At 60.4% G+C, this 17,386-nt stretch overlaps 2 protein-coding genes across 8 annotated transcripts in view; both read left to right on the forward strand.

Moving 5' to 3' along the window:
- Nucleotides 1-336: 336 nt before the first annotated feature.
- EFNB3 (ephrin B3) lies at nt 337-5,748 on the forward strand. Its single transcript, XM_027047606.2, has 5 exons — nt 337-988; nt 3,171-3,463; nt 3,652-3,744; nt 3,859-3,963; nt 4,427-5,748. Exons 1-5 carry the CDS (start codon nt 867-869, stop codon nt 4,834-4,836), a joined length of 1,023 nt encoding a protein of 340 aa, XP_026903407.1. The 5' UTR covers nt 337-866; the 3' UTR covers nt 4,837-5,748.
- A 6,511-nt stretch (nt 5,749-12,259) lies between these two features.
- Nucleotides 12,260-17,386, forward strand: part of DNAH2 (dynein axonemal heavy chain 2) — a 92,842-nt gene continuing 87,715 nt past the window's right edge. For 3 of the 7 annotated variants that reach the window (XR_008294096.1, XM_053211994.1, XM_053211996.1), the window contains exons 1-2: nt 12,260-12,430; nt 13,962-14,129. Coding sequence is in view for 5 of the 7 variants with exons in the window: in XM_053211994.1 (XP_053067969.1) it covers nt 13,976-14,129 (154 nt within the window). In the remaining 2 variants the exon portion in view is untranslated. Of the gene's footprint in view, nt 12,431-13,961; nt 14,130-17,386 lie in introns of those variants that run through there. The other 4 variants (XM_053211988.1, XM_053211990.1, XM_053211989.1 and 1 more) reach the window with 3 other exon arrangements.

The raw sequence follows: 17,386 nt of genomic DNA on the forward strand, positions 1-17,386 counted from the left end.
CGGCCAACTCAGCCCACTTCGCAAAGTGCGGAGCCTTCAAGGTTATTACTGTTCTCTCCAGACCCGCCGGGAGCCGCGGCGGCGCTCCGGGCTGGGGGAGGAGGCGGCGGCTGCGGGAGCCACGGGGGCCGGGCTCCTCCGGGTGGCGAGGGCGAGGGCCTTTCTGGATCCGAGAGCGGAAGGTTCCAGCCGCTCGGGCGGCCCGGGGGCCGGCGGGGGAGACGCGGCGGGGGGCGGCGGGGACAAAGGGGGCGCGGGGGGCCGCGCGGGCGGCCGGGGCGGGGCGGCGGGGCGCGGCGGCGGCGGCGGCGGGGCGGGCGGGAGGTGCGCGAGGTGAGGGCGGCGTGGGGGGCGTGGGCTGCGGGCTCCGCCGCCCGCTCCGCCGCGCGCTCCAGCTCCGGCTTTTCCCTCCGCCAGCCTCTCCCCCTCCCCGCCACTCCTTTAACTCCCCCCTCCTGGGCTCGGGACTGGTTTCCTCCCTTAGCCCGCTGCCCTCAATCCCGGCGAGGCTGGGGCTCCGGCTCGCGCCCCTCCCGCGCTCCCTCGTGCGGCGCCCCATGCCGCCCCCGCCCGGCCCCCGGCCGCCCCAGTCCCCCACTTAGGCCGGCGCTGCGATCCCGGGGCGCTGGAGCGTGGGCCGGGGGCGTAGGGCGCCTGCAGGCGGCCCCGGGAAGGGCTCTAGCGGGCTGAGCGCTCCGCGGCAGGGGCGCGGGCAGAGCAGGAAGCGGGTCCGCGTGGGAGCAGGGGGGCGGCCGCCACCGGGGTGGTCGGGGCCGGATCGCCGGGGCAGCCGAGGCAGGCACCGCAGGGGGGTGAGCGACTTTGGGGGAGTTGGTGCCCCGCCCCCCCCAGGCCTTGGCGGGGTCATGGGGGCCCCCCGTTCTGGGCCGGGGGGCGTGCGAGTCGGGGCCCTGCTGCTGCTCGGCGTTTTGGGGCTGGTGTCTGGGCTCAGCCTGGAGCCTGTCTACTGGAATTCGGCGAATAAGAGGTGAGTGGCCCCGGGCTGGGGAGACCCCACACCCTTCGGGCAGGGAGTAGGGAAGCTTCGGGGGTTCGGGGTGGGGAGCTGGCTTCTCTGAGCTGGGAGGAGGCTGGAGGGAGGGTGCCAGTGCTCTGATGCGAGCCGATGGGTAACGAGACAGAGGTGATCTTGGGAGCCAGACTCCTGGGTCGCCAACAGACACGGCTGGATGTGGGTGGTGATCACCATGTGTCGGGAGTTGGAAAGACCCCACAGGGGGCAAGGATCGCAAAGTTCACGGGTAGCCGCCGGAGGGTAGTGGAGTGGTTATTTGGGTTTGTGAAAGACGCGTGTCCTGTCGGGGGCTGGGCTTGGAGGGAGCCTGGTTAATGTCAGCTCTCCGGAGAGCCGCGGAGTAGGTGCCGCTGAGCGCGCTGGGGAAGGGGCAGGGTGCCTCCCTCCCCAGAAGGGACTCGGCGACGGGAGGGAAGGGGGCTCAGTTTGGGGGCTCCGGGGGACAGCTCACCCAAGGCTTCTCGACTCTGTCCACACCGTCAGTCCCCTAACTCTTGTCCACAGCCAGAGGGTCAGTGAGCCCTTGACGGATCCAGTTCCCAAACCAGAAGATACTCCTGCCTTCCTGGCTTGGAGACTTTTTTTTTTCTGGAAGAAGCCTGGAGCCCCCTAAAGCCTCCTTTCTCTTGCATCTGGAGTCCTGAGGACTCCTTTGCCACCCCCCCCCCCCCAATCTGTGTTGCAAACTCTTCCATCAGACCCCTCTGTTCCTTGGCATGCTTGCTTTGCTCTGAAAAAAGGCCAGGGGTCACATGAAGCTTCTCATCACATAGGGTAAGACAGAACCCCTGGGAGGTCATCTAGGACCCTGGCCTCCATGCAGATCCCACTCCCGCTGGGCAAAAGAGTTCTGTGGTTTGAAAACTTCCTGCCTCCCTGGGGAGCCTGTGTGAGGCCAAGGGAAGGGGGTCGGCTTCGGAGCCCATCGGATCCGAGGTCTTAATCCGAGCTCTGCTGCTTTCCGCTGTGTGGCCTTGGGCCACTTAACCTTTCTGAGTCTGTAGTCTCCACCCTGACACCTTTTATGAGGATTAGAGGTAAGGTGTTTGAACGTATTACATGCTCATTAGAGGAGAACTAGAATTATTGGTTGTGTTCTCTTGACTTCCCAGCCTCCCCTCCCTCCCTCCCTGCTATGTCTCTTTGGGTATAATCTCAAATGTCTTTCCTCCGGCTCCTACCCACCAACTCCCAGCTGCAGTTTGAGTATCAGGTGCAGCCTGAGGAAGTAAGTTAGGCTTATTCTGATAGGGTTGAGGAAAGGGGGGGGGTACGGTGTTCTGGGGGCTCTTTGGGATGTTGGCGGGGAGGGGGTGGGTCCTTTGGGAGTCTGGGAAGATGATGAGCAGCAGTCCCCGGGGACCCAGCTCTGAGACCTCGTGGCCGTTAATGCACAGGGAGGGGTCACAGGCGTTGGCAAGTGGCAGTGCTGGGCCAGTGGATGGCTGGGTTGAGGGAGATGTGGGCTCTAGGCTGTGGTTAGAAAGGTCAACTCCCTGAATTCCATAGCAATAAGGCACTTTCCCTAGGAAGTCTGAGACCTGGAGGAGGAGAGGTGACTGAGCAGGGGGGTGTCTGGGGCACCTGGCCCCCAGACCGTGGTTCCCGTTAGCCTCACATAGGGCCATGGCCAGGCCAGGCATTTAACTCCTGGCGTGTCCCCTGGCTGACTTGGGAAGCTGGTCTGGATTCCCCTCCCCCGACCCACCCCTGGTGCCTCCCTTGCCCTGAGATCCCTCAAATTCAGTGGTGGCCTGGGGGAGGGGAGGCTCTGCCCCCATGGCCGTGCAATAGTGAAATCACCTGGGATGGGTGGGCTGTGTGGTTCCAGAGAGGCCAGCTCCTTGGTAACTGGCATCCTGTTGCCATGGCAACGGGGCTAGTGATGGAAGAGAGATGACAGTGTGCATGTGGTGAGGGCGGGCTGGAGAGTGCATTTGGGCACCGAGGGCCTAGAGACCTGTGAGCCTGGCCTCCCACCGCTTCCGAGCCCTTAGCGCCTGCCCCGTCGGAACAGACTTTCCGCTCAGACGAAGGCCGAAGGCTGGCCTGCCAGGGATGTGGGGTGAGGGAGGCAAAGCTCTGGGGGCCAGACCTTTAACACCTCTCTTTGTCCACCTCGCCCTCCTGACAGATTCCAGGCAGAGGGGGGTTACGTGCTCTACCCTCAGATCGGGGACCGGCTTGACCTTCTCTGCCCCCGGGCCCGGCCTCCTGGCCCCCACTCCTCTCCTAATTACGAGTTCTACAAGTTGTACCTGGTAGGGGGTGCCCAGGGCCGGCGCTGCGAGGCCCCCCCTGCCCCAAACCTGCTTCTCACTTGTGACCGGCCGGACCTGGATCTCCGCTTCACCATCAAGTTCCAGGAGTACAGCCCTAACCTCTGGGGCCACGAGTTTCGCTCACACCACGATTACTACATCATTGGTACTGCTGGGCGGAGGGCGGGGTCCGCGGGGAGGCTCTCCCCCACCCAACCCCAAGACTCAGGGGCAGGGGAGGAGCCGAGAGAGACCCCTGATGCCCCCCGGGGTGGTGTCAGGGCCAGGGAATGGGGACGGAAGAGGGGCTCGACTCTGGAGTGCCAACTTCTCCGTCTGGCTCTTCTCTCCCAGCCACGTCGGATGGGACCCGGGAAGGCCTGGAGAGCTTGCAGGGAGGTGTATGCCTCACTCGGGGCATGAAGGTGCTTCTCCGAGTAGGACAGAGTGAGTGGGGGGGTCGGGGCGCACCTCCTAGGAGCCGAGGGAGGTTGGGGCAGCACCGTCAGGGTCCGGGGGCTGCTGTCTCAGCCCCTGCTGTCGGGTCTCCCCCATTTCCAGGCCCCCGAGGAGGGGCTGCCCCCAGAAAGCCTGTGTCTGAGATGCCCATGGAGAGAGACCGGGGGGCAGCTCACAGCCTGGAGCCCGGGAAGGAGAACATGCCAGGTAGGAACCAGGGGTCCAGTCTCCTGCCTTCCCCCCCCACCCCGCCCCAACCTCCTCTGCTCTCAGACCCCAGCTGCCCGCCTTCACCCTCTACCTCCGCCTTCAGTTTTTGTTGGTTTTTTTTGGGGGGGAGGGGGGTGATACAGGAAACAGAAGAGGGGATGGGAGGGTGGGAGGGGAGTGGAAGCCGAGTGAGGAAAAGACTCAATTAGAAGTAATTACCCGAGCCAGTGTTTCAATCAGTGCAGTCAGAGAAGTGGGGGAAGACTGCTTCGCGCCCAGCTGAAGGGCTGGACCCACCTGGATTCTGAGTGGGATTTCGGGGGGAAGGGGAGGCGGGGTCCCCAGGGGGCTCGGGCGCTGCCGGGGAAACCCACGGGGACCCCCGAGGCCGGGTGTCCGGAGGCCCAGGTGGCTCCTTCAGCCCCTCCCCCTCTTTCCTCCTTCACCCCTTCCCTGCCAGGTGACCCCACCAGCAATGCAACCTCCCGGGGTGCTGAAGGCCCCCTGCCCCCTCCCAGCATGCCCGCGGTGGCCGGGGCCGCGGGGGGGCTGGCGCTGCTGTTGCTGGGCGTGGCAGGGGCTGGGGGCGCCATGTGTTGGCGGAGACGGCGGGCCAAGCCTTCGGAGAGTCGCCACCCTGGTCCCGGCTCCTTCGGGAGGGGAGGGTCTCTGGGCCTGGGGGGTGGCGCTGTGATGGGACCTCGGGAGGCCGAGCCTGGGGAGCTAGGGATAGCTCTACGGGGTGGAGGGGCTGCAGACCCCCCGTTCTGTCCCCACTATGAGAAGGTGAGTGGTGACTACGGGCACCCTGTGTACATCGTGCAGGATGGGCCCCCCCAGAGCCCTCCAAACATCTACTACAAGGTATGAGGGCTTCTCCTCCCCAGCTCTCCTGGATCCAGCCCTTCTCGGGTGCTCCTCCGGTTTAAGTCACGGTTGGAGGGCCACCTCTGGCATCTCCTCGACCCCTCTGCGCCCCCCCCCCCCCCCCAGCTCCTGTGCTCCTGGCTGTTGTCGCCCTCTTCTCCACTGTTAGGATTCCTTAAGACTCCTGCCCTCGGTTGGCCACGTGAGCCCCCTCTCCGTCTCTGTGCTCCTGGGTCCTCTTTCCTTGGGGAGGGGGCAGGGACTCAGCCTCCTCTCCTGACCGTGACCCGGCGATCCCTGTGCCCCTCACACGCCGAGAGCCAGGGGCGGGAACAGTCTGTCTTTTGTTGGCACCCCTTCCTTTCTGCCTCTCACTGGTTTTCTCTTCTTGTCTCTTCTCTCTCTTATTCTCTCTCTGTCTCTCTCTCTTCTGCCTCTAGGTCTGTTCCTCTTCCCTAGCACCCCCCTCCCTACGCCTCCTCTTACCCTCTTGGCTTCTTTCCTCCGCCTCTCCCATCTCCCGGGTGGGGGTATGTAAGCATTCGTGCCCTCGGCCCCCTCTTCTGACCTCTCTCACCGACCCTCCCCTCAGTCTGCCAAAAATGGGGGCCTTAATGGGGAAGGCTCTGGCACTCCACCCCAGCTCTCCGGGCGTGGGCAGCGGGGCCCCCTTCTCTGCCCTGCGCCGGGGCCCCCACGTACGTCCTCCGGCCATGTTGGGGTGGTTGGGTCATGACAGCCGCCATGAGAAGAAGTGTCCTGTTTTGTCAGTGGCCCATAGCAAGATACGAACCGGTCGGGGCACGGCGTGGATTTGGTCTGACGCTGAGTGGGCCACTGGGGACAGGAAGTGACTTGCTCCAGACGGGCAGTGGCAGAAGCAGTGCGGCAGAAACTGGAAGTGCCTTCGTCTGAAATAGGAAGTGGTCCGGCTGGAACTCCAAGTGGCTTAGTCCGGGGGGTGTTTGTTGGGAGGGGGCGGGGGGCAAGGGGGAGGCGGCTGGTTCTTACTCTGGGGGGGGGGGGCGGGCAGGAAGAACTCCCTGTTTGAGGAGGAAGCTGGAACTCACGGACTGTGAGAAGGTAGGGTGGACTGAGAAGGATCTTGCTTCCCCGGATCTCCCTTCCCTGTTCTCTGCGCTGCTTTTGGGACAGCGAAAGCGACTGCCACCAGCTGTGGTGGGCCCAACTTGTCATGTTCTTCTTCCCTTTCCCTACCCCGGTATAATCTCTGTCCGTCAACGGGACTGTCCCAAGAACCCACGTGTTGTCCCCAGTAACCCGGAGGGCTGTCTTGTTCAGCACACCCTCTTACTTTCTAGTCCTTTCCGACTCCACGCGGCTCCCTTCTTAGTGACCAAAATGGTGGCCTACTGACTGGTCTAGCTGACCGTGGTACCTAGCAACCGTTTCCGTAGTGACCAGCTTGTACCTCTTCCTGCCCTCTAGTGCACCATGGGCCTCAGTTTCCCCCCAGCTCAGTCTCATTAGACCAGAGCTGCCCTTGGGCACCAAGTCGGCCACCTTCATCACCAGCCAAGATGGTTACTTTGTCCACCAGAGGTCACGTCACCTCGCTGGTGAGGTAGTTCCCAGCTCCTTCCTGATTTTTCGGATCCGCTCCTTCCAGAGAACAGGAAGTTGATATTGCCATGGGGGAGGTGGCGGGGTATGGCCGTCACCTCAATAGTTTTACTGTAAAAGGGAAATTTGAACAACGAAAACCAAAAAAAAAAAAAAAAAGAATAAAAAACTTCAAAAGTTGACAAGAAGGCTGGAGAGTGGCTGGGGGTGAGTTGGAACAGAGAACTGGTAGCGGGTGGCGGCGGCGGGGGGCGCTTTCGAGCTGAGCTGGATCTCATGAAGCCAAGGGGAAGGGTAGGGAGACAGCTGGGTCGGAGGCGGGAGGTGGGCAGTACGTGGGGAAGGGGTAATGGGCTGGGTGAGAGGGCCGAGGCAGGGGAGGGAGAGATTGCTGATACACCCGATGGGGATGCACGTGGACGCGCGTTCACGCGTGTCTGTTGCTAAACCAAAGCACCAGAGACAAGGCAAGTGGCGGTCAGAGACAAAGTGGACCAAACACGTTCGCAGGTTCGGGTCTCCCCGCCTACCCTCCCTGCCCAAGGCACCTGTGACTTGGGGAGTTTTGCCGTTGGGGACCAGTGTGGGGAGAAGCACCGTGTGAGTACCCGCAAGACGCAGGGACCCGGGTGTCACGCTGCCCGCCCGCCCCCCCCCCCGCCCCGGCTCCCTGCGTACCCATCACCCGGGCTCTTCTCCCCCCAAAACCCCTGGTGCCCAGCCCCCTAGACTCAGCCCCATTCTCCGACCACAAAAGCAGCCTGTCAGGAGCATGGCTGGAGCCTGTCGGCAGGGGTCACAACCTCTGCCCCGCCCGCCCCTCCCCTGACTTTAGGTGCCCTCCCGCTGTCTCCCATCTGCCTGGAGGTCAAGGGGTCCTCCTGCCCGGCTCTGTCCAACGGGACCCCTGCCCCTCCTCCTGTTTGAGCAGGATGCCTGGGTCCTGAGAGGCGCAGGTGCTCTGGGAGGGGAGTCGAAAACTGAGGCCAGGTGCTGGACTGTCTGGAATTCACTCCTGTCTTCTGAGCCCCGCACTGGAGAAGCCCGAGGTGGGGAGGCTCGAGTGGGGTGGAAAGGCTGGTCCCTGCCCCTTAGTGGGGGTTGGTGGTCATGGCAACATCCCCTTCTCCACACAATGGGAAGCCCCCCTCAGCCTCCCGCGTGGATGGAGCCGACAGCCCCATCGCTGGCTATCAGCCTCAGGGACTTGGCAACCGTCACCATGGCAACCCAGAGCCCAGCAACAGGGCCCAGTGTGAAAGGGAGGGGTCCCAGACCGGGGCAGGGCTGTGTGTGTGAGGGGGGCAAGGGAGCCGAGGGAGCCCCCCCCCCCCCCGCACCACACACACACACACACACACGCGCGCACGCACACACACACACACACACACACACACACACACACACATCTAGAGACACAGGTGGAGGAAAGAGAAGTGGGGATAAATACTCTGTGACGAACACCTCGCCCAAGCAGCCAAGACATCATAACGTGCTGAGAGACAGGAAGACACCTGGGGACAGATGCACAGCTGGGGAGAGGAGCAGCACGTTCAGCACCACCCCCTGAAGTACACCCCCTCGCCACTCTGGCATCCGCGGACTCCCCCCTGCACGCACGCCCGTTAACAACACGAGACCTGCCGCCTGCCCCACGCGTGGCGGCTTGTGCATCTTCCGAGCGATTTGAAAGCACTGGTGACTTCCACACGGAACGACACATGCCGTCCTGTCCTCTTTCCGGGTACAAGTACGCAAACATGCTCCCCGGGCGATAACCACAATAAAGCCAGGAGAGGGGAGGGAAGACGTTCGTTTTCTGTTTTTTGGTTTTTTGTTTTTTTTTTTTTCATTCACTTATCCACTCAGCATCACGTAAAGTGTCTATTTGGTCCCAGGCACCGTCTCGGGCACTGAGACTATAGATTAAATAAAGTCCCTGCTTTCACAAAGTCCGCATCCTGGTGGGGAACAACATAGTAACATCTCCGGGCAGTGACAAGCGGTGTAAACAAAACGGAGTAACAGCATGAAGAGGATAGAGATTCACAGGGAAGATGCTTTAGGAGGTCAGGAAGGTCCCTCTGAAGAGGTGACCTTTGAGTCAGACCTTGAGTGAGGTGGGGGAAGGGCACGCCCCGGCGGAGGGAACAGCAAATGCAAAGGGTAGAGGTGAACTTGGGACATGTTTGGGAACATCCACAGCCTTGTGGATGTTCCAGATGTGTCCTGTCCTTCCCCAGCCTCAGCCTGGCGGGGAGCAAGTCACGTAGGGTCTAGAATCCACATGCAGGAAGCTGGTCTAATTTGGTATGCCCCCCCTTTTGTTTCTTGGGCGTGCGGTGTGTTTTCCTCCAGTAGAGTTTAAGCGCTGGGTGGGCAAGGATGATGCTCTGAGCTTTTGCGGGGGGCTGGGGGACCGCTGCTCGTAAAGGGTCTAGAGCAGGCAGGCAGGGAGGAATTAAAGGGACTGAGAGGCTGGAGACCATGGATTGTGAAGCTGCCCCCACCCCTGTCCCAAACAGCAGAGGCTGTCCTGGCTGGGGGCTCACACTCTGCAGTATGTAAATTAGGTTGAGGGGTGTGTGTGTGTGTGTGTGTGTGTGTGTGTGTGTGGTTTATGGTGGGGGTTTTCAGGAAAGAGCTGTGGTGGGAATTTCTGATGGGGAATGGTTGACATCGTAAGTGGGATTTCAGTTAGAAAGAAAAATGGAGTTTCCTAAGGGGCTATATGGGGAATCAGGAACATAGGGCGCACCCCCCCCCCCCCACCTCCCGGGAAAGTTTCAAGATCGGGCTGGGAGAAATGTGGCGGGCTGGGATACGCTCAGAGAGTGGGGGGTGGGGGTGGGGAGTCTGAAGAGGAGCGAAAACCGGGCAGGAGGAGAGAGGTCAGAAAGGTGGCAGGGAAGGTGGGGTCCTGAAACGAGTTCTGAGGGCACCGGGTCTGAGGAACCCCCCGACTCCCGCGGTGGATTGAAGCATCTGGGGTCCTGGTTCCCCCTCTTCCCCCAGTTGCCCTCAGAAGCCCAGGCATCAGCTCCCTGCAGCCCCAGTGCTGGCGGTGAGACTGAGCAGCCTTGGGGGGCGGCAGCTGGTGAGTGGGGAGGAATCTGTGTGCTCAGCAAACAGCAACCTCCTTGGTGCCCTGGTGGCTGCCTCCTCCCTCATCAATCAGCCCCAGCCAAATGTCCTAGTATTCCCACCACCCCAAGGGGACTGGGGCTGGGCCAGGGTCCCCAGGGGAGTGAGATGGGGATGGGTGGGGGGAGGTGGGGGTGGCGCCTGGCTCCCCATCTCTTGGCCTCTGTTCTCTCCTCTTCTGGAAGCTCTCAGCCCTTCGTGTCCCGGAACGACTCTCTCCTGGCCCCTACCATTGTGAGGGCATCAGCTACAAATCACCTGTGGGGGTCTGCTGGGGGACAAGGGGGGAAGAGGGATGAGTCAGGGCTGGAGAGAAATCTACTCTGGTTCTCACGGGACCGGCCCAGGGCACAGTCAGCAGGAGGCTGCTGGCACAGAGGCCCGGTCCCCCCACGCTGGCCTCTCCATCCCTGACGGATGCTCCGGACAACAGGCCGGGACCCTGACTCCCTGAATGTCCTTGCTTCCCACCTTCTCCCAGCCCCCATTCCCTACTTCCCGCCAAGATCCAGAGGTCCGGCCCCCAGCTCACCCCAAATCTGCTGCTCCCCACTGGGGACTGAGGCCTCTAGACCTTAGCCTGTGGCTCTCTCCCCCTCCTCAGCCCTTGCTCCCCTCGGGGACCCAGGCGTCCTGCCCGCTCTTTTCACCATAACAACCATTCTTTTGGAGTTGCTTAAGACTTTAATATCATTTCATTAAGTCAGCTAGTTAGAGAAGGTTGGGGGCACAAAGAGACTGGGGTGGGCAAAGGACGGCCAAGGTAGGGGGGAAGCAAGGGAAGAGTCCCCCTCTCTCCGTGGAGATGGCTCTGAGACATCAAATATTGACAGTGAGAGAACAGAACTTATTAAATCTGGGACAGGGGTGTGTGTAGCTGTGGGAATGGCCGGATGCCTGGGTTCTGAGGGTAATGAAGGTCTGGGGGGGGAGGGGAAGGCCTGGCTGAGGCTGGGAGGTGCGGCAAGAGTAAGGGGCTTGTGGGCACAACCCTCCAGTCCCTCTCCTTTGGGAGGTATTGAGTCTCGGTACCCTGGCCGTGTGTCTCAGCTGTCCCCTTCATTCCCCCGGGGACAAGACCCCCCTCACAGCTGTGGTTGGCTCCCCTTCATCCCTCCCCCCTACCTCCACCTCTGTTGATGAGCTTTCAGCAGCGTTTAATCGGATTGAGCAGTAATTAGCAAAGCGAGATGTTTGATTACCTATTTAGCATAATGGAGGGGGCTGGGATCCCTAGGTACAGCCAAGGTTGGGGGGGGGGGGCAGGCAGAAAAGAAACCGGGTCTACACTACATTATTTTCCCCGGGGAGCCAGGAGCCCTGCCTAGAAGACTCCCCACCCAACGCCTCCCCTCAAATCTTCACTCCTTGGGGACTTTTCCCTGGGGGATCTGGCCAATCATGCCACCTCTCTCTGCCACCCGCTGCCTCTTTGGTTAGGGGATCTATCACCCACTTAGCCCTACTCGCTGCACAGCTGGCTAGGGGTGTGGCAGGACCCCTCACTACTTCAATCCTTGTTTTCAGCCGGGACTCCGGCCCAGGCAGGGGGCCAGCAGAGCCCAGGAAACCTACCTCCAGGATAGCAGGGGTGGGGAGTGCCCAGGCCAGGGGCTACCAATGCTGGAGATTAGGATAGGTGGGGTGCAGAGATTAGGATAGGTGTGGATTAACCCAAGGGCCCTTCAGGAGTCCCCGAGACGGCCTTGTAGCGGTGGACGGGCAGAACGAGATCTGTCAGGTGTGAACGGCAACCAGAAAAAGGGGGAACTGAGGTCCCAGCTTCTCCCCCCTCCGCATCCGGCAAAGAAAATGTCATCAATTTAGCTCCTCATGGAAATGTAATCAGTGGGCTCGCTGCTGGCTTTGTCTTAATTAGGCACTATTGATGGAAGCAGGGAGGGTGCCTACCCATTCCCCTGACTCAGCCTCCCCCCCTAGATCTCCGAGGCCTCCTTCCAGCTTCTGGCGCCGCAGGTACGGCCCGGGCTTGCAGGCGCCCCCTCCGCGGCCCCGGCCCGCAGCGCCCCCTAGCACCGGCTGAGGTCTGCCCCCCCATGGCACACCCCTCTCCTCTGGCTTCCCCAGGACTCAGCCTTTGTTCTCACGGAAAGCCGAGCCCCTCCCCGGCCCGGTCACCTTCCCCAGGGAGTCCCCGCCTCCCGTTCCCCCCAAAACGGGCGACGCTTCCCAGAGCCGATCCTCAGGTTCCAAAGACTCCAGTTCCGTTCTTCCCTCCCCTCCCCCGCCCCGCGCCGCCAGGCGCTCCGAGACCCCAGTCCGAGCTCAGACGAGGGAAACCAGCGGGAGGGCAGGGGTGCTCCAGCCCCGGTTTTTCCCCCGGACCCAGCTGCAGCCGCGGCTGCCTCGAAATCCTGGAGCGCCTTCTAGAGCGTCCACGAGCCCCGCAGGCGGGACGCCGGGCGCCACCTGCTGGACGCGCTCGGGAGCGCGCCCGCAGACCGGGGCGCGGGGTCGGTGCGGGGGCTCCGCCGGCGCTTTCGCCGTCCCGCGGAAGGGTGGCTCGTGGCCTCAGCCTCGGCCCTTCCACACTGTCCTCGGGCCGAACCCCGCCTCCTCCGGCCTGCCGGCCACGGTGGCTCTCGCCGGCTCGCCGGGCCCTCTGGCCCCCGCGCCCCGCGGGGCGCACGCGGGCCGGGGCGGGCTGCCGGGCGGCGGAGCGGAGCTGCCCTGCGCCTGCGCCGAGGACGCCGGGCTCGCGGGCACGCGCCCGGGCCGCTCACCCGTCCCTGCCCGTGGTTGCCTTGGCGACGCGTGCAGGCGCGGGCGGGAGCGGGCCTTTCGGGGCAACTTCCCAGACGGAGCGGCCGGTCCGTCGGCCTAGGGAGGACGGGGTCGGCGTAGTGAGGTGTGTGTCGGGGGCGAGGAGGAGGAGGGGAGACGGGGGAAGCTTCGGGGAGAAGGGGCAGCTGTGGGAGAGGGGAGGGCGGCCGTGTCCGGGGAGAAGGGGGCAGGGGGGGTGGAGAAAGGGCAGTTGTGGGGGAGGGGAGAAGAAGGGGCGGTTGGGGTTGAGACGGAGCAGCGGGGGGGCAGTTGTGACCGTGGGGTGAGGAAGCCCCTGCAAGGGCAGGTTTGTCGACGACAGGCAGCCACTTTGAGGACCTGCCCGCTGGTCCCCTGCGTTCTTCCTGAGTGACGGCGCGAGCCCTCAGGCTGCTGGAGCGGCCCCTCCTGGGGTCCGCCCTGGCGGATCTGGGGGTGAGACCCTGGGGAGGGTGCTCCCGGCCTCGCCCGCGGACGCCCCCCCTTCCCCCCCTTCCCCCCCCTTCCCCGGGAGGCTCCAGCCGCAGGCCGCTTCTCTGGAGGCCCCTGGCTGGGCTGCGGTTGGTTTTGGTTTTATCGATGCGTTGGCCTAACAGAACGCTTCTCCTTGGAGCAAAGCACGCATCCTTCAAGTCTGGAACTCATAACCTGTGATCAATGCCTGTGGCAGCCACAGGTGGCTGTCGGGCTGGAGCCGGAAGGCCCGGCCAATCACACAGTGCCCCTGGGCCTCTGCAAGCCTGCCGCGAACGCCCCTGCTTCCGCCCCAGAGGCCTTCCTCCTGCCCCATTTTCTTCTCCCCCCCACACAATTGGAAATTCCGTGTCGGGTGACTTTTCTCCTTCTGCCAGTCTGTTTTCGGCCTTAGGAGTCAAATGAGGTTGGGCTTCACTGTGGCCTAGTTCAGGGTTCCTCAGTCAACTATGCGAAGAGATCTTTTCAGCACCCACAAAACGGAGTTCCTACCCCCCCAGCAATGAAGACCTAAAGAGATGTGTTGCAAATACCGTTTCTCTTTTTCTTTATATGTTTTGAGAGACAGCACGTGAGCAAGGGAGGGGCAGAGAGAGAGAGAGGGAGATCGAGAATCTCAAGCAGGCTCCTTGCTGTCAGCACGGAGCCCGACTCAGGGCTTGAACTCGCTCACGGGAGATCATGACCTGAGTTGGATGCTTAACCCACTGAACCACCCAGGCGACCCACAAATACTGCATTTCTTTGTTTAAGGGGGTGGCACATTTTAGCGTGGGTAGGAGGAGAATTTTGCACGTCCCCCCCCCCCCCCTGCTGGGGGTATCGCAGGAGGAAAGGAGGGTTGGAGGAGAATCATCTTGGTTTGCTTGGGTGACTTGATATCATGACAAGGGATGGGGGGACGGCCTTCCCCTCCCGGGGCCTTCTCTCCACCCATGGCCCGGAGGGGTAAAGTGGCTGAAGGTGTGTGTGACCACGCCTGGGTGGTTGGTGGAGCAGGGTGAGGTATCCCCAGATATGAGTATGATATGGGGAGGGGGGGTCTCAGTTTGTGAATTCAAAAGGGACCGCGTGTACGGAGGGGGGACGGGCTGGGAGGCGTGGATCCGGTTGCGGACCCCCAGCTACCCGTGTGTCCGCAGGTGTTGCCCACGCCATGTCCAGCAAAGAAGGGAAGCAGAGACTGAGTGGCCAGGGAAGCGCCAGCCGTGGTGCCCGCCAAAGAGCCTCCGAGGCCACCCTGGCCTCGAAGCCTGGGGACCCCGCCCTGCCTCCCCAGCCGGAGTCCGATTCCTTCAAGGAGGAGCTTGGTGGGTATACGCTGGGGAGGAGCTGGGGAGGAGCTCGGAGGCAGAATGTGTGTCTTCAAAGAGGGTCTGAGGGTTGTGGGGGAGTTGAGTGGGGTGTCAGGCCTGATGCTGGGCTCCTGTCTCTGTGTTTTCCTCCTGGCCAGCCTTGTCCTGTTCTTTCCCTCCTCACAGTACCCCCCCCCCCCAACCCCCAACCACCCAGTGACCCCGGAGCTCACTAGCCGGTCCTTTCTTTCTCCTAGCCTCTTCTTCCTCCTCACTTCCAGTGTTCCAGGTTGCTCCGACCACACCGAGGAGGGTTTGATCTCTTCCTTTCTCCCATCTTCACCCTGGGTGGCAAAACAAATAATGTTTTTCTTCCATTAAGCCCATCACCATGGAGACTCAGCCTGCTTCGCCGCCCTTTGAATCCTCAGTCTGAGCGCTGCTTTCTCCCATCTGTTCAAGGCTCTTGCGTCTCTGCCTTCATTTTGGCGGAGCCTTGGTAGACTCAGGAGGGTCAGGTTCAGGGCCACACACACAAAAAGAAGCCCCATGTCTAGATTGAGGGAGCAGAGAGTTTAAAGAGGCTGCCTCCTGCGGCTTTGATCTCAGGGATGCCTCTCCTGTGGGTTGGAAGGTTTTTTTGGTAGCAGTTGCTGTCGCTGGGCCGTGCCTTGGAGCTCTGGCCGGTGTAGATTGGACTGTGAACTAAGTATAGCCCCCACATTTTCCCACTGCAAGCAGCCTCTCAAGAAGGACAGAAATAGAATCCTCTTTTCATATGAACAGTGGTTAAGCATGGGTGTGGGAGAGAGGTCCAGGGTTCACAGGATACCTAGGATCCAGAGGTTAGAGACCAGCAAAATGTTTTGTTCTGAGTTCTCCCAGAAGCATTAAAAATGGAACTAGCTCCTGGAGGCTGGGCGCCTGGACCAGGGATGCGGAGGGAGCAGGAGGCGCAGCGAGGTTCAACCTGGAGACTCCTCCAGTGTGAGAAGGGAAGGAGAGTCTCAGTGAAAGCCTTGACCATCCAATACAAAGAATCTATGACTCCCTTAGCTCTAAGCCTTTTTGTCCTTTGGTGGGGAGCTTTCCAGCTGACCCAGCAGAGGTTCAGAGGAGATGGGGACCTCCACAGCATCCCTGACACCCACGGTGATCCCTGTACTCTTCGGAGCTGGGGAGGGGATTGAGGTCTGTCCCTGCTGGAGACAGAGGGGCCGGCCATGGTCTGAATGTTTTGTCCCCCTCCCTCCCCCAATTCATATGTTGAAATCTTAATGCCCGATGTGATGTGATTAGCGGGTAGGGGCTTTGGGAGGTGCTCTGATCAGATCAGGAGGGTGGGACCATCATGGAGGGTGGGACCATCATGGATGGGATAAGTGCCTTGGGAAGGTGGTTCCAGAGAGATCCCTTGCCTCAGTCCTCCATGTGAGGACACGGTGAGAAGTCTGTGACCCAGAGGAAGGGTCTCAGTGCCCATGGTGCATCCTGGTTTAGGACTTGCAGCCTTCAGAAATGGGAGAGAGAAGTTTCTGCTGTTTAGAAGCCACCCAGTCTGTGCTGTTTTTTTTTTTTTAATGTTTATTTTTGACACAGAGACAGAGCATGAACGGGGGAGGGTCAGAGGGAGAGGGAGACACAGAATCTGAAACAGGCTCCAGGCTCTGAGCTGTCAGCACAGAGCTGGACGTGGGGCTCGAACTCACGGACCGCGAAATCATGACCTGAGCCGAAGTCGGATGCCTAACCGACTGAGCCACCCAAGTGCCCCCCGTGCTGTTTTGTTATGGCAGATGCAGGGATAAGGGGCCCAAAACACACATTGGTAAAGGTGAGTAAGTGGGCAAACACCTTTTGGAGGTCTCTGTTGACAACCTTTGCTTCCTTAGGCGTTCCTCAATTCCCATTAAGAAAAGGAGGACAAGTTTATAATCCCATATTTGTAGTTTTATTTGTTCATTTGTTTATTTTGAAAGAGCAGTTGTGCGTGTGTGTGCAACCAAGGAAGGGGCAGAGAGAGAGAAGGAGAGAGAATCCCAAGCAGGCTCCGAGCCGAGCAAGTACTCGATTGGGACTCCTCCGGACGCGGGACTCCATCCCGCGTCTGTGAGATCAAGATCTGAGCCGAAATCAAGAGTTGGGTGCTTAACCGACTGAGCCACCCAGCTGCCCCCGTATTGTAATTTTAATTATGTATGTATGTGTGTGTTTAATTTTTTTATGTTAAGAAATTTTTTTAATGTTTCTTTTTATTTTTGAGAGAGACAGAGCATGAGCGGGGGAGGGTCAGAGAGAGAGGGAGACACAAATCTGAAGCAGGCTCCAGGCTCTGAGCTGTCAGCACAGAGCCCGACAAGGGGCTCAAACCTGGGAACAGTGAGATCATGACCCGGGCTGAAATTGGACGCTTAGCCGACTGAGCCACCCGGGCTCCCCCATATTTGTAATTAAAAAAAAAAAAAAAAAAAAAAGAAAAACTTTAAGGGCTAACCAGTTTTTTTCCCACAGAGTTTGGCATCCAAACTTATTTGGTGGTAATATATAAACCAGACTGGCCCGAGAGTGCTTACGGTCAATGTAAGCACTTAGTGTGTATTTTCGAATGTTTTCCTGCGGTGCTACTGACTTTAAGAGTTAGATTGTGGCGTGTTGGTCGAGAGTCTGCCGGAGGCGGTGGCGGGGGGGGGATCGTGTGTCATACTCCGTTGACAATTGTACATTCTGAAGCCTACGCGATCCCAAGGTTTTGGATAAGAGACTATAGACCTGTATTTCAGGCAAGTCAGGAAAAGTATAGGGAATAACAGAATGGACCCCCATGTACCCATCACCCAATGACGACCACATTGTGGCAGTGAGTCCTTCCAATTGCCACATCTCCCCCAGCTCTTCTCTCTTTCTCCAGATGCCACCGTTATCCCGAGTTTGTTTATTTTTGAGAGAGAGAGACAGAGAGAAGGAGACAGAATTGGAAGCAGGCTCCGAGCTGTCAGCACAGAGCCCGACGCGGGGCTCGAGCTCCCGGTCCGCCAGATCATGACCTGAACGGAAGTCAGCCACTTAACTGACCGAGCCACCCAGGCGCCCCCTCAAGCTTGCTAGTTACATTTTTACTGCACGTAGCCATGAACATCATATACCGGTATCCTATCTCACGACTTGGATTTTATATATATAAATTGTGTTGTAGGAGACAAAACCGATATACTCTTTAAGCAATGTTTTTTTTTTTCTTTTTTGAGTTTATTCCTCCACTTGGAGAGTGCATG

Source organism: Acinonyx jubatus, chromosome E1 (assembly GCF_027475565.1).
Source record: "Acinonyx jubatus isolate Ajub_Pintada_27869175 chromosome E1, VMU_Ajub_asm_v1.0, whole genome shotgun sequence".
In the NCBI taxonomy this organism is placed as follows: Eukaryota; Metazoa; Chordata; class Mammalia; order Carnivora; family Felidae; genus Acinonyx; species Acinonyx jubatus.